This window comes from Suillus subalutaceus (assembly GCF_016647625.1).
Source record: "Suillus subalutaceus strain FC151 chromosome Unknown DFJ58scaffold_37, whole genome shotgun sequence".
Taxonomy (NCBI): domain Eukaryota; kingdom Fungi; phylum Basidiomycota; class Agaricomycetes; order Boletales; family Suillaceae; genus Suillus; species Suillus subalutaceus.
In genome coordinates, this window is record NW_024540286.1 from 197139 (window position 1) to 210704 (window position 13566).

Genomic DNA, 13566 nt, shown 5'->3' on the forward strand with positions numbered 1-13566 from the left:
AGCTGTGATCTTCCCCCATTCCACTGCTACTCTCTCCCAAAGCTCCCATACTCCTTTAGGGGGGTTTTCATAGGCTTGAAGCTTTTTCTTGAGTGTTCCCCAGAGATGTTCAATGACATTGACATCAGGAGACTGTGCTGGCCAGTCAAGAACATTGATGTTATGTTCTTCAAACCATTCCCTAGCTCTTCTGGATGTGTGCTTGGGATCATTATCCTGTTGGAAAATGATATCTTCTTCATCAATCCCTGATTCTGCCAAGCTAGGCAGCAAGTGGTCATTTAAAATGTCCACATACTGCTCAACATTCATCTTCCCCTCAACCTCAGCAAGCATTCCCACACCATTCCATCCCATACAGCCCCATACCATTAAAGAACCTCCTCCAAACTTGACAGTCCCATTAACCTCTCTGTCTGTTAGGCCATCTCCCTTCTTTTTCCATACATACACCTTCCCATCTGACCCAATCCTATTGATTTTGGTCTCATCTGACCATATAACATGCTTCCAGTCCTCTACAGTCCAGTGTTGATGAGCTAAGGCAAAGGCTAGTCTTCTCTGCCTATGTTTGATGGAGAGAAGAGGCTTTTTCTTCTTTGTTACTGCCTTGAGATGAGCTGCCTTGAGAACATTCCTCACAGTTTGTGAAGAGACAGGGGTAGTGATGGTGGAATTGATATAATGGGTGGCTTGGACAGCATTATCAGCCTTTCCTGTAGTGATATGTTGGATAATAGCCCTTTTGTCAGTAGAGGTAAGCTTGGATGGACGTCCTCCACAAGAGTTTTCCTTGTCTGGGTGGCTTTCTTTGATGAACTTGGCCACAGTGGACTTGCATATTCCAGTTCTAGAGGAAATTTGGCGAGCAGAGAGGCCAGCATAAGACAGAGAGAGGATATTATCTCTTTGAGCAGAGGAGATGGCTTTCATGGTGATTATGACTATGATACATGAGATATTCTGGTTTATATAGTTAGATATAGTCATAAAATAACATAATGACACCACTTTATAATTTATATAATAGTGGCATGATTTTTATGGTGTCATAAATAATGATTTATATAGTTTTAATATACACTCAAAAAAACTGTCCACATGAGTCATCATTTTATAAGCCTTATATCTCCACCATATCTCCGCCGATTCCCACGGTGTAGGGCTCAAATAAAAGCCCTGAAGCCATACTACAATGTGGTATAAGTATGTCCTTGAGGAATTTGTTCATTCTCACACAATATCATAGATAGTGAAAAATGTCAAAACATGCGGACAGTTTTTTGAGCCACTGTACCATATCTGCAGTTGAGGGCGCATTGAGAATGAGATGAAGAATATGCGTATTGGGCTTGGGACATGCAAGTGTGATGACACAGAAATTGTGTGCATATTTGCCAAAATGGTCGATAACTTGAGCTATAGCTGGGTGGCAATGATCTGAGATTTGCCTGTAGCCTAAAGTCGTCGTTAAGAAGTCATTGAGGTCATTGAAATTGAGATGTGGGACTAAAATGTTAAGATCCTGCACATTTTGGGATATGTCCCCGGTCATCATTGCATGGGCTGCGGAACCAGTGACTAGGCTTTGAGACTGACGAAGAGCTGATACCAAAAAATTGAACATGTCGAAAGCGAATGGCGATATAATACGTCTGAAATGTCGGTGCACAACGCCCTGTGCTATTTGGTGCATTGCACAGCAAGTACGAGATATCATCATGACGTCTGTTATTGTCAACATTGCCAGGATCATAGTGGCAATGTCTTCTTCTTGTACTATATCTGTTTGTAAGTGGTGAGTTATAAACTTGACAGTATCTGCACAGCGCGTAACTGAAACCTCCTCCAGAGCTGCACTTCACCATAGTAGCAAGGATCGTGTTTAATATCTGCAGGCTTCAACGATGATGATGTTCAACAACAAAGAGACTCATGGTTTATTGATGTTTATTGATGTTTATTATTGGCAGTTAGTCTGTCAGATTTCGTCCCATACTATTAGTTACCACCAGTTCATGCACACCACATCTCGTGCAGTCACACAAATGTAACGGAAAGTCATGGTTGTCACACTGGCCAGTTTCAAAGTCCGTTCAGCGCTAGACATTACTAAGGAAGATATACTGTATATACGAAGTGTACTGCTATGTAGTAATCTAAAATATGTATTGCGGGTTACCAGAGTAATATAGACTGTCATCATTATTAAGATGCCCAGACGGCAATATTAATGGTTGTGATGACGTGGATGCAACAGGACTCGGAGCAGTTGGTGAAAATCCAGCACATCAGTATTCGGTATTAATGGGGCCATCGGCCAAAACAAATGATGGGGGAATGGAATCGCCAGCTGCTGAAACACATTCAATTATTGTGACCAGCTCTAAATTATCACTGTGAATACGATAGCGTTCTCAATTGTTTTTCGAGAAGATAAATTTTGAATTGTCTCCCTTTCGGCCACCTCCCATCTGACACCCCTTCTCATCAACATTCCAGTTGTGTTCTGGTGGAATTCCTTCCAACTCATCGTCCAAGGCCTTGCGCATATCGAAATACTCCGTGATTGTTGCCTTGTTGAAATTTTGTGCGCGTTTTGGATCCAGGCCTCGGGGTTTCAAAACAAGGATATCCGCGTGACGGGAAAGGAAGCGGCGGACCCAATTCTTGCCTGGGTAAGCTTTCACCATCTCGAATATTTGAGCACCGAGTTTGCGGGGATGGAGAGGGGTCGCTGAATCTGAGTTATGGTGGCACCAGTCCACCAGTACCTTTTCTTGGGATTCATTGAGCAATGATTTCCGAGTGCCACGATTGCCTGAAGCACGATCTCGTACAGTCTGTGGGGGCACCTAAAGGAAAATGGAGTTAGCATCCAAATTACTGAGGGAGTGCTTACCTTGTGAGCTATAGCAGCACTTCAGAAACTGCTATAAAACACCAGTCAAGGTATCGTGGATGGCAGCTTGAATGCGAGCCTCTTTGGTAGGATCTCTGGGACCTTCCTGCATCCCACCAACTTGAGTGCGTGCCATACTACCCACCATGTACGCGTTCAGATGTGTTGCGACGCGTTGCCACAAGTGTGTCTGAGTTCCAAACTTTGCTGCGGCAGTACCGGCAGGTGACATTGAGAGTGACACAAACCGTTGTCACCACCAAAAAATTATCTCTTTTGTTTCTTGTTGGATCGCATCCGTTAAAGCTTGTAGGGTGTTTTTATGATTTATGATTGCATATGCATGTATTAGTTTGAATATTTGTAGTAGAAAAGCGTTGTTTTAAACGATGCACGAGATGTGGGGATGCACAAACTAGTGGTAACTAATAGTATAGGCGATATCGACGTCGGAACAAGTTTACAACATGGTAAGTCACTTTAGGCCATCTGCGGAATGCCATATGTTTCGTGTACTCGAGCACTGTCTATTTCTATGGCGTTATATTTGCACATTTATTATTTGCGCATTCCTGCACCTTGCGCGCTGCGCGTTTTGTCATCAGAGAGCTTGTGTGTTGTATTCAGAGCTTGCGCTGTCTTAATAACCGAGGGTCTTATATAAATACGTGTAAGAATGTAATGACACCACAATTACACTGGATAAGACTTATTGCCAGTCCTCGATTAACACGGTCTACGACTTTTCTTCTTTTGTGGTAGATAATGTGTGAGTTCTTGGGAGGCTCGCTAAACCAATCAGTCAGATTAACTTAGCCGGAGCTTTATTATCTCTGATTGAAACTATGGGATTGTCTAGGATATACCGTCTAGACACTTGAACTGGTTTCCTGAATATACGGTTAACTGTTGAGAAGCTGGTCTCAAATGTGACTACGTGGACCAAAGCTCGTGTTGGTCAATATACAAATACCTGGTGAGAACGCTGGTCTCACAAATAACAACAATGACAAATAAAAAAAAACAATGACAAATAACAACAATGACCAAAGCTCGTGTTGGTCAGTATACAAATACCTGGTGAGAACGCTGGTCTCACAAATAACAACGTTGACCAAAGCTTGTATTGGTCAGTAAACACTACGTGGTGAGAACACTGGTCTCACAAAACTGGGTTTCTATTGCGAGAAACTTACGTAATGTCAAGGGAAACACTTTCCCTGCACTTGTCTGGACAGTTCTTACAAAGGAAATGGGCTTTGTAAGCAGCAATTTGTTCAGACTGAAGCTTCTTAGGTGAGAGTTCAATTTGCTCAAGTGGGAGTTCTTGAATGCAACAAGTGGGAGATCTATTTTTTGGGGGAGAATGGGCTCTCCTTATATACATTTTGTGTGGGAATATTATGTAAGTAAAAAGGTGATGTAATGACTTCAGAATGTGAGAAGAATATTCCAAAAACTGGAGCAGAATGTTCTAGCAGGTGCAAAAGAACATTCCAGAATATTCATGGTGGGATAATGACATCATTCTGAGTCACTATGAGTCACTATGAGTCATTATGAGTCATTGGAATGTTCTAGCAAATTCCATGGAACATGACATCATTATGACATCACTATGATATCATATCTTTCAACCAAAATACCTGCAGGAGTGTAGGTGAAGTCCTATGACATCATTATGACATCATACCCTGTAGGTACAATTTTATGAAGCATCTGATTAGTCAGAGCATCCTAATAGAAAAGTAAAGTAAAGAAACACTAGAGAAAACAACTCAGAAATAATGGAACAAATAATAGTACACAATACGCGGGCTTTTTAGATAGGTTTTTGTTAGGCTTTGAACTTTTCTCTATGGGTTTCTCTAGCCAAAGTGAATAAGCCAAAGGAAAGGCAATACCTTAACCTTCATTTTGCTTCTCATATCAACTAGGTCATTATGTGATTCCCATCTCACATATGACTTTTCTTCAAAACATGGTGGATTCATGAATCACTGAGGGAAAACTGAAACTATTGGACCAAGGTTTGATACCAAGGTATGGGTTGACTAGTCTGAGGACTAAGCTAACAGACTTTGTCTTTTAGGGGGATACCTAGTAGTCATGTCCATGCATGATTCCCAAGTCATGCAGGACAGCGTGTTGTATTCATGAGCTTGCGCGTTGTATTCAGAGCTTGCGCGTTGTATTCATGAGCTTGTGCATTTTATTTATGACTTCCCGCCTGTGTCCATGAAGAGCTTCGTCTGCAGTGACACTGGCACTGACTCAACGCCACGTTTTTCACAAATATGATGAGTGCATCATGGATAAAATCTAGCGGTACTAAACACGAGTAAAACTATGGCTCAAAAATTAACTTTTCGACTAGAAAGTGACAAGCTTCAGAAACAAAATGTTCTGCATGATGAAACGCAGTTCCTTGATCCAGGATCTTGAACATTAGTTCTTTGCAACCCTCACTAACCTGTCCGAACATCAGTTCCTTGAAGCGCTTGACGGCATCACTATATGGTTGTGGATTCCTGCCATCGAGAAGGAACCGGGCCATTCCATTCCACCAAATAGCATGCCAATCCTCACTACAACCTATTGGGTCTTGACAGTCACTCGAGTGCATCAATATTTTCAGCTCCTCCGCAGCTACGATCCGATGATGATGATCGAGTGCCGCTTGAACGTAAACGATGTTCAAAATACCTCATGTCCCATTAGCTCCCGGTGTGTGTGTGTGATTTCAGTAACGGGTGTTTTCTGCCAGTAGCTGGAAAGCGAACAGAAAGATGGAGCAGACATGGTATTTGATGGCCAGGTTGATCAACTGAGCTGGATGGAAGCGGAAACGTGCAGAAAATATGTGGTGCACAACAAATTCTCGTGTATGGCAGCATTGATGCATGTCGCAGAAGTGGAGGAATTTTGAGAGCTCATCAGTGGTATAAGGACCGGTGCGCACTCTACAGGCAGTTCAATGGCTGAATAGTGAGGAGCATAAACAACATATCGACATACCTTCCAAAAGTATGTTCAAGAAACAATTTGAATGCGTCCCGGGACAGTCCGTTGAGGTGGATGGGCCTATCATCACTCATTCCATCCAGTTCTATTTGTCCATCCTGCGTGGCAGCAAACATATCGCGAAAAACATTTGAATATGTCGATAATATTGATTTGCAGAGTTTGTACAGCACATTCTCGACCTTCCAGCAGAACTTTCAAACAAGGAATGATTCGATAATGAAAAAAAACTCACCTGAAAAACATGACTTGAAGCGTGAAAATAAAAGATTGGGTGTTGAGTTGGGACATCAGTTTCAGACATAGTAATGCTGGTAAGAAGTTGGACGTTCAAGATGGCCCCAATTGAGCTTGAAGGTTAACCGAATATTGTCGAATCTCAGCATCTGCTGTTTGGTTGTGTTGGGTCGCTCATGCTTGCTGCAATCACGGTTCTGGGTACCACTGAAGCCAGGTCTTTCGATTATCATGCCTGTAATACTACCACAGACCTTTCCTCAATTTCCATCTCGTGCAGTGACTCAGGCTCCATTGCCAGCAAACTTTCTCACTGCACATGATATACTCTCAGATACCTACTGGCATGCCTTCCGGATTCTGAATCAAGAAGACACTGATCCCCTTCAGCTTATGTTTCATATAGAAACACTATCAGGAGATGCCATACCTCTCCTAGAAGCGCTTGCACAGAATCCTCGAGGCAACGAGATATGTGATTGGTTATCTCATGCAGCAAATGTGCTAGGAGAACTCTTAGTGCAGTTGTCATTGTTTCAATATAATACTCAAAACTGGTAATTCACACTATTGGCTTACTTGATTTCAATAGTTATTAATTGCGCAACCAAGTACGGACAAGGATGTGGTGTTTCTGGAACCAGTAACCTTGCTGTGCACGAATCATGCAGGTCGTCTGAAGAAAATTATTGACATTGAATTCCTCACTGAAGCAGTTTCAAATTCACGACAGATTAACCTGACAGGACTTGCTAAGACATTGGGACTCCACAGGAATACTCTGCGACTCTATATGAAAGGCCATGGAGTTGCACAAAAGTACTCTGAACTTACCAATGGCGATCTGGATATCCTTGTTGGCAAGTTCAAAAAAAAAGCGACCGGACTCAGGCATCAGATACATAATCGGTTTTCTTCGCAGACATGGTCTCTGAGTGCAGCATCTTCGAGTTGTGGAATCACTTCGTAGAGTGGATGGCTTGGGTCAGGTGTTACGAGATCGTCGAGTCAAGCATAGGCGAAAATACCATGTGGAGCGCCCCAATGCTTTATGGCATGTAGACGGGCATCATAAGCTAATCCGATGGGGAATCGTGATTCATGGTTTTATTGATGGGTTTTGTAGAACGGTCCGAGTCTGATGTGTTTCATTTCCGTATTTGATTCTAATGTCTATTCTCATCAGATAACAGGACTTAGAGCAAGTAATAATAACCGCTCAGTCACTGTCTTAGACCTTTTCAAGCATGCAACACGAGACTTTGGGACACCCTCTCGCGTGCGAGGAGATCGTGGTGGAGAAAACCTCGACATTGCAACTTATATGATCATGAAAAATGGACCACACCGAGCATCATTCATGTGGGGATCGTGAGTCATACTTGATTCTGTTGATTAACTAAGTCACATGCTAACTCTGAGTACCAGTTCTACCCATAATTCGCGAATCGAGCGTTTGTGGGTTGAGGTGGGCACCCAGTTTGCTCGGAGATGGAGAGCATTTTTTACTCGACTTGAGAACTACCACAGGCTTCGCCCTGACATCTCTAGTCACATTTGATTACTCCAAATTCTATTTCTTGATGAAATCGATCAAGATTGCTTGGATTTCCAAGCGGAATGGAATTGTCATCCAATACGTGGTCCAGATACAAATGATAAGAGTCCGAAGGTAAGCTCACAGTCGCATTTTTGACATAACTATGGCATTGACACACTATGGGACAACACAGGATTTACGTTTTTTGGGGCAAGTGCAATTCGGCGTATATCGAGATGACTGTGAAGGAATTCATCCTGACGTAATTGAAGAATATTATGGGGTCCATGGCGATACTGCAACTCGAAGACAACACCAGACCGGAGTGGGACATCCCATGGATGAAGAAGACAGTGATGATGACGACGACGAGGAACCTCAAAACATAGTACAGTCAATCAATGACCAGCAAAGGGACCATGTCCACCATGAAGCCATCAGTGTTCCATCACAAAGGAAACCTTTCGTTGATGACAAAACACATCAGCAATTTGCTGCCGTTCTCGCCGAAGTTGTAGCCGAAGATATCACACCATGCCATTGCAGGCTGACCACGGACGAGTGGGAAAGTAATGAATACCCGATTTTTGAGACTATCCCCGTTGGTCGATGTGGATCCAAAGAATTTCACGTCTCCCTTGCTGAATCGATATGGTTTAAGCAAGCAAAGCTATGGTGCCAAGCGTCAGTTGTATTGTCATATTTTTTAGCCGCTGGTAGAGAGTGAGTACCTGCAAATACGTGTACAGAATATCATATCCTACCAGTGGTGATCTCAGAATTAGTTGCAAATATAAATATGGACACAATCCGCCAATTAGCCTCACTTCAGGTCATTTCCGCCGCTTCCTCCTGAAGTCACGGTTTTTCTGCACCCTCTTTCACTCACCCAGGCCACTGTAACTGCATGGATCCTGCTGGCGAGAGCGACCTCACCAATAAACACGTCTATTGTAGAGGTGTCGACGCTGATAGTCAACCATGCGACTGCGAGGAATTTTTCGCCAAGTCACAGGACAAGGCTCATTGTGTGGAGTGTGGTCATGGCCGTAGCAAGCACCCTCGCAAGGTATCAGGCTACACATCAGAAAATGTCCAAGATGAACCTCGCCCAAGTTCATCGGCCGCTGTCAAGAAGATAATGGATCGAATAACTGGTGCAAGTGTTAATGACAAGCTGGTCACCATGAAGCGAGGGAGCCTGCCACTCACCGCTGCCCGAGAAGAAGCCCTATCAATGTTGTCTTCTACTCGGATTGCCAGTTACAATAAGTTGGCCAAGGGTCCTGCGCCATTGACTGGCTTGCGCAAGGTACGAGATGGGCCAACAGCTGGTGCAAAAATTTACTTTATAACTTCTAGGATCGCAAAGAAACTAACCCATACCCAGTTAGTAGCCAAACACGCCAGAGCACTCCCTCTAGTAATACCACAGCAACGACCACTGTGTTTCGAGTTGCGTCAATCGCCATGCTAACCTGTGGTGTCGACATAAGTCAAGTAGTGCCCTCAACAGATCAAACTTACACTATATTGTTTGACAGAGGAATGGCTTCCTCAGAGAAACCAAAGCCCCAGGCAAGGGTGGGCAAAATGAAATACAGGCTATGAGGAACCACGGGTGCTACCTTGACCAGTAATTTAGAATTGATAATGGATGGACATATTCGACGATCACAAGAAACCTACATACTTGGTTTCCAAAGGTCTTTGAATACCTGGATGGGCAAGTTGACAAGCGAGCATCACAACCACCCACCCGAGAAGATAAACCTATTTGGCGCCTCCTCAACAAGACCGGACTGCTGTTGACAGTTGTTGATGTTGCATTTCCAACTGGAAGTGACCTTGCGAAACACAAGGGACGAGATAAAGCCAGTGTCAATGACTGTCATCTCTGGTTTGGTAGGTTCATGTGTCTTTGCATTGCTTCGACATTTATGTGCTAACAAATTCAATTTTCGAGTAACAAGGAATCGAGTCCCTGAGAACGTTTATGAATCCTGGAACACGCAACCTATCATAGCAGGCTCAGATTCCAAACATGATTGCAGTGACCAGCTTTTGTCCAACATGGACAGTTCAGTCGACTATAAGTCAGACAACGAGCTCGCGAGTTCCTTAATGGAATTAGATTTAACTGATGATGAAGTCAAGCACTCAGACTCCAAAGGTAAAATGACAGCTATATTGCCAAGGGGGACTAATCACAGTGAGTGTTCAATTATACTAATCATGTATGTTCTTACTACTTGTCTGCTTCACAGTGAAAAGAGCTCTTTCTCCTGATGAATCACCATTGGATGTGAAGAGAGTGGTTCAAAAGAAAGTCAAGAAAGATTCGTGTTCGTCACTCCACCTGTTTTCCCATGTATGTATTTGACATTCAGAAACAGCGAGTGACACTAGCATTCCGCTATTCTTTATGGACTCAGGAAGTTCAAGTTCTCAGGCCCCTCCGTCAACCCAGCCTACTCAATCCAGTAGCCTCCATAAGTTCACCATTCCGCTCGCTCATGACTTATTATTTAATCTACACCATTATCACTAGAAACAGCCTCATTTCACAGTCAAGTGCCTGCTGCCGTCCTGGGGCTCAAGAATGAATTATCACCTCCACCTGAATTTGTGTCAGTCAGTAAGGATGATGTTGTGTGGCGCAACAAAACAGAAGATGATGACCCCTTCGCACCGGAACGTATTAATCCTTGGGATTCTCATTATATGATGATTCAGAACCCTGCTACCTTTCTCATCTGAAGATTCAGAGTTGCCATACCGGTCTCCCACCATAATCTGGCTGCAACCATGACAGGTCCAGGTCTATTTTTTGAGTGACAGGCATGCTAATTTCATTTCTTGTTCCTCCTTGTGCTTTGCAGTACATACCGTCAATCTCATCCGACACTCATCACATCTTCTCATACTCCTACCTTGCATCCTCGCGATGCACTACCTATTACTTATATAGTGCAATCACATACATGATTTCATTCATTACTTTGCACTCTTTACCAATTGCTGAATGTGATCGAGTTTCTTATGCCGGCAAGATCTTCTACATGGATTCATAATAACATTTGTTGTCAATCGGAGTTCGATGTCAGTACCCTTGGCCTGGTTTGTTTTTTTCAGCGGGAAACCCCGGTTAAAAGCTGAACGCCGTCGGCTTACGCCACAGCTTTCGCTTATAAGGTGTAAACACAGTCTAATAGGAAGCCACCCTTCGAAATCATGCCTCCCACCCATTTGTTACAGTGCAACAGTAGCTGCGTGTCTCCCTTACTTTCTGGATCAGTTAAAGGACCATCCCCAGAGAATGTCAAGAGGCACTCCACATCTACAACAAGTCTTGTGAAAAATCGAGCCACCGCCTTTGTTGTCGAGTCAACTTCGAACCTGGAAGTACCAAAGGTGCCCCAGTCAAAACCAGAAATGCTGAAGCCAGAAAACATTGAAATGCGGAATCAAACATACAGAGTTCTAGTACGTTCGTTGCAACTTACAGACAATTCAATTTATTTACTAGTATCTGCAGGTGTGTGCCAACTGATTATCAGCAGAATTCGAAACGGTGGCGATGGGCCCGAAGTTGAGGTACCAGAAGCTCCGTATTTCTTATCTTTCTCAGGCTGATTGCCGTGGTAGATATTCTCAAACGTTTCAGAAGAAAGTTATGATTATGTTCTGAATGTTATTGGATGCGATGATAATCTAGTTTGCAAGTGAGTCTTTTCGTCGTTTTCCAAAATGGAGCTGATCTCATACTTTTGCCTTAGACCATCATACATCCCTAGACTTGAGCAACTCGTCGCCACCCTGCCTTCCCCAATCCATGAGGCGATCCTGGTCCCTTTACGCACCGCGATGGGGATCACTGTCAACTCTTTCATCATTCCAGATGATTTCAAAGTCTCCTTACCTATCCACATGGCGTGTATGGTGGACGCGCCTGCTACTGCAGATCTCCCTCCTAGCGACGAGAGTTATCACCTTGGAATACCCGACATGGTTTTGACATTCCAGACGGGTAACGACATCCTTCCCTTCTGGCCATTCGAGGTGTCCATTTCTCAGACTTCTGAAGCTGCCGTAACGAAGCTGCAGAAGTTTGCTGATCGGAACGAAAATGTCTTGGCCGCCACTCATATCCACATTTCTGAAGCGCAGAAACATTCGTTGCCCACGTTTGAATGGGGTGTTGAGAGGGATCTCGCTAAGAGGGGCGTTCAGATGAAGGAGTTGACATATTCGGAAAATGGTGGATTCGCGTCGCTCTCTCATACATGGTGTCACCCTGTAACGGTTACCATTTCTACGTGGATCCGCCCCCCTGGAAAACCATTGAACCTGAAATCTCGTAGCTCTCGTTATTATGTGACTGCCGTGCGTGTCCCTTAAAGTCATCTAACATTAATGCTGACTATTCACACAGGTACTCTGCCCCAATCAAGATGAGGGGGCCCTCAAGAAAGTCCAACGCATGTTTCGACGTATGCTGGAGATAACCTGTGATACAGTTGTTGAACATTGCAGAGTGAGCATGCGCAGGACGAGGAGCTCCTGTAAGTACTACTATTTGGTGATTATTGTTAAATTCACCAATTCGATTGTTTTCAGCGACTCGCTCAAGGCTGTGAAGAAGTGGACCCCGCCGAAAGAGTTCCTTAATTGGGACACATGCAGGAAAGAACTATGGCCAGCAGCGAAGCAAACCGGATTCGATTGGTACCGCTCATGGCACCGCAACTTCCTCAAGCGTGCTGCTGATGAGAGTGAGGTCATACCTAGTTCGTCTAGAACGACCAATAGAGGGAGGGTCATGTAATCCGTCTCGTTCTACTGTGCGTCTTGTGTGAATCGTGAATGTTGTCACTAGCTTTAGAATCGGACTAATCGTACTACTATCGTTTTGTACGCTGTGTTGGTGTTGTTTGAGCGACTTGTACAATACACTTTTTTCATTTTTGAGCCGTAGTTTTACTTGTGTTTAGTACCGCTAGATTTAATTCATGATGCACTCATCATATTTGTGAAAAACGTGGTGTTGAGTCAGTGCCAGTGTCACTGCAGACGAAGCTCTTCATGGACACAGGCGGGAAGTCATAAATAAAATGCGCAAGCTCATGAATACAACGTGCAAGCTCTCTGATGACAAAACGCGCAGCGCGCAAGGTGCGGGAACGTGCAAATAATAAATGTGCAAATATAACGCCATATATTTCTTCTTGGAAACGTGATGGATTGGCATCAACTCCTCTAGATTGGACCCACCTCACACCTATACTTAGAGCCTCTGCGCTAGAAATGCTAAATGAGAGACACTTTGCCGAACATACATGTGCTTCGTCACTTCAGTACAAAATATGATTCATGTGGCCGACGCCAAATGAAGGCCACCTTGATAATTATTGGTCATAGGGGATAGCGTTCTACACGTATATACCTTGCGTTGCCACATTTTAGCCAAATATGGACATTATCTACATGACATTGATAATGTGTATACGTGACGTCAACAGAAACAATCATTCTCCACGTGACCTGATTTGTCCTTCCTCTACACTGTAGAGGAAGGACAAATCAGGTCACGTGGAGAATGATTGTTAGCTCCTGCGCCAGTCAACCACCCACACCAACTTTCTACCACCACTACACAAACAATCTCGCCCTCTCTGAGTCAACCATCCATGCCACAATCGCTTCATTCGCCACACCCACCGCCTCCTGGTGCGGTTCAACTTGTTGATGAAGGAACAGGGGCGGATGATGTTCGGGCTGAAGAGTCGGGAAATGCGGCGCAAAAAGGCCACCATAAGGGCAAGGAGAAGGAGCCTGAGGAGGACGAGCCTGCGCCGGACGG

At 44.0% G+C, this 13566-nt stretch overlaps 3 protein-coding genes across 3 annotated transcripts; 2 read left to right on the top strand and 1 right to left on the bottom strand.

Moving 5' to 3' along the window:
- Nucleotides 1–5645: 5645 nt before the first annotated feature.
- DFJ58DRAFT_840362 (uncharacterized protein) lies at nt 5646–6230 on the bottom strand (the record flags this gene model as incomplete). Its single annotated transcript, XM_041392609.1, has 3 exons — nt 5646–5865; nt 5921–6120; nt 6162–6230. 3 exons carry the CDS (start codon nt 6228–6230, stop codon nt 5646–5648), a joined length of 489 nt encoding a protein of 162 aa, XP_041245219.1.
- A 1263-nt stretch (nt 6231–7493) lies between these two features.
- Nucleotides 7494–8430, top strand: DFJ58DRAFT_658559 (uncharacterized protein; the record flags this gene model as incomplete). The annotated part of the gene is made up of 4 exons (XM_041382034.1): nt 7494–7534; nt 7592–7713; nt 7762–7835; nt 7897–8430. The coding sequence occupies 4 exons, from the start codon at nt 7494–7496 to the stop codon at nt 8428–8430; spliced, it is 771 nt and encodes a 256-aa protein (XP_041245220.1).
- A 2507-nt stretch (nt 8431–10937) lies between these two features.
- DFJ58DRAFT_840364 (uncharacterized protein) lies at nt 10938–12531 on the top strand (the record flags this gene model as incomplete). Its single annotated transcript, XM_041392610.1, has 7 exons — nt 10938–11189; nt 11233–11241; nt 11352–11428; nt 11483–12089; nt 12139–12177; nt 12240–12268; nt 12324–12531. 7 exons carry the CDS (start codon nt 10938–10940, stop codon nt 12529–12531), a joined length of 1221 nt encoding a protein of 406 aa, XP_041245221.1.
- Nucleotides 12532–13566: the final 1035 nt, after the last annotated feature.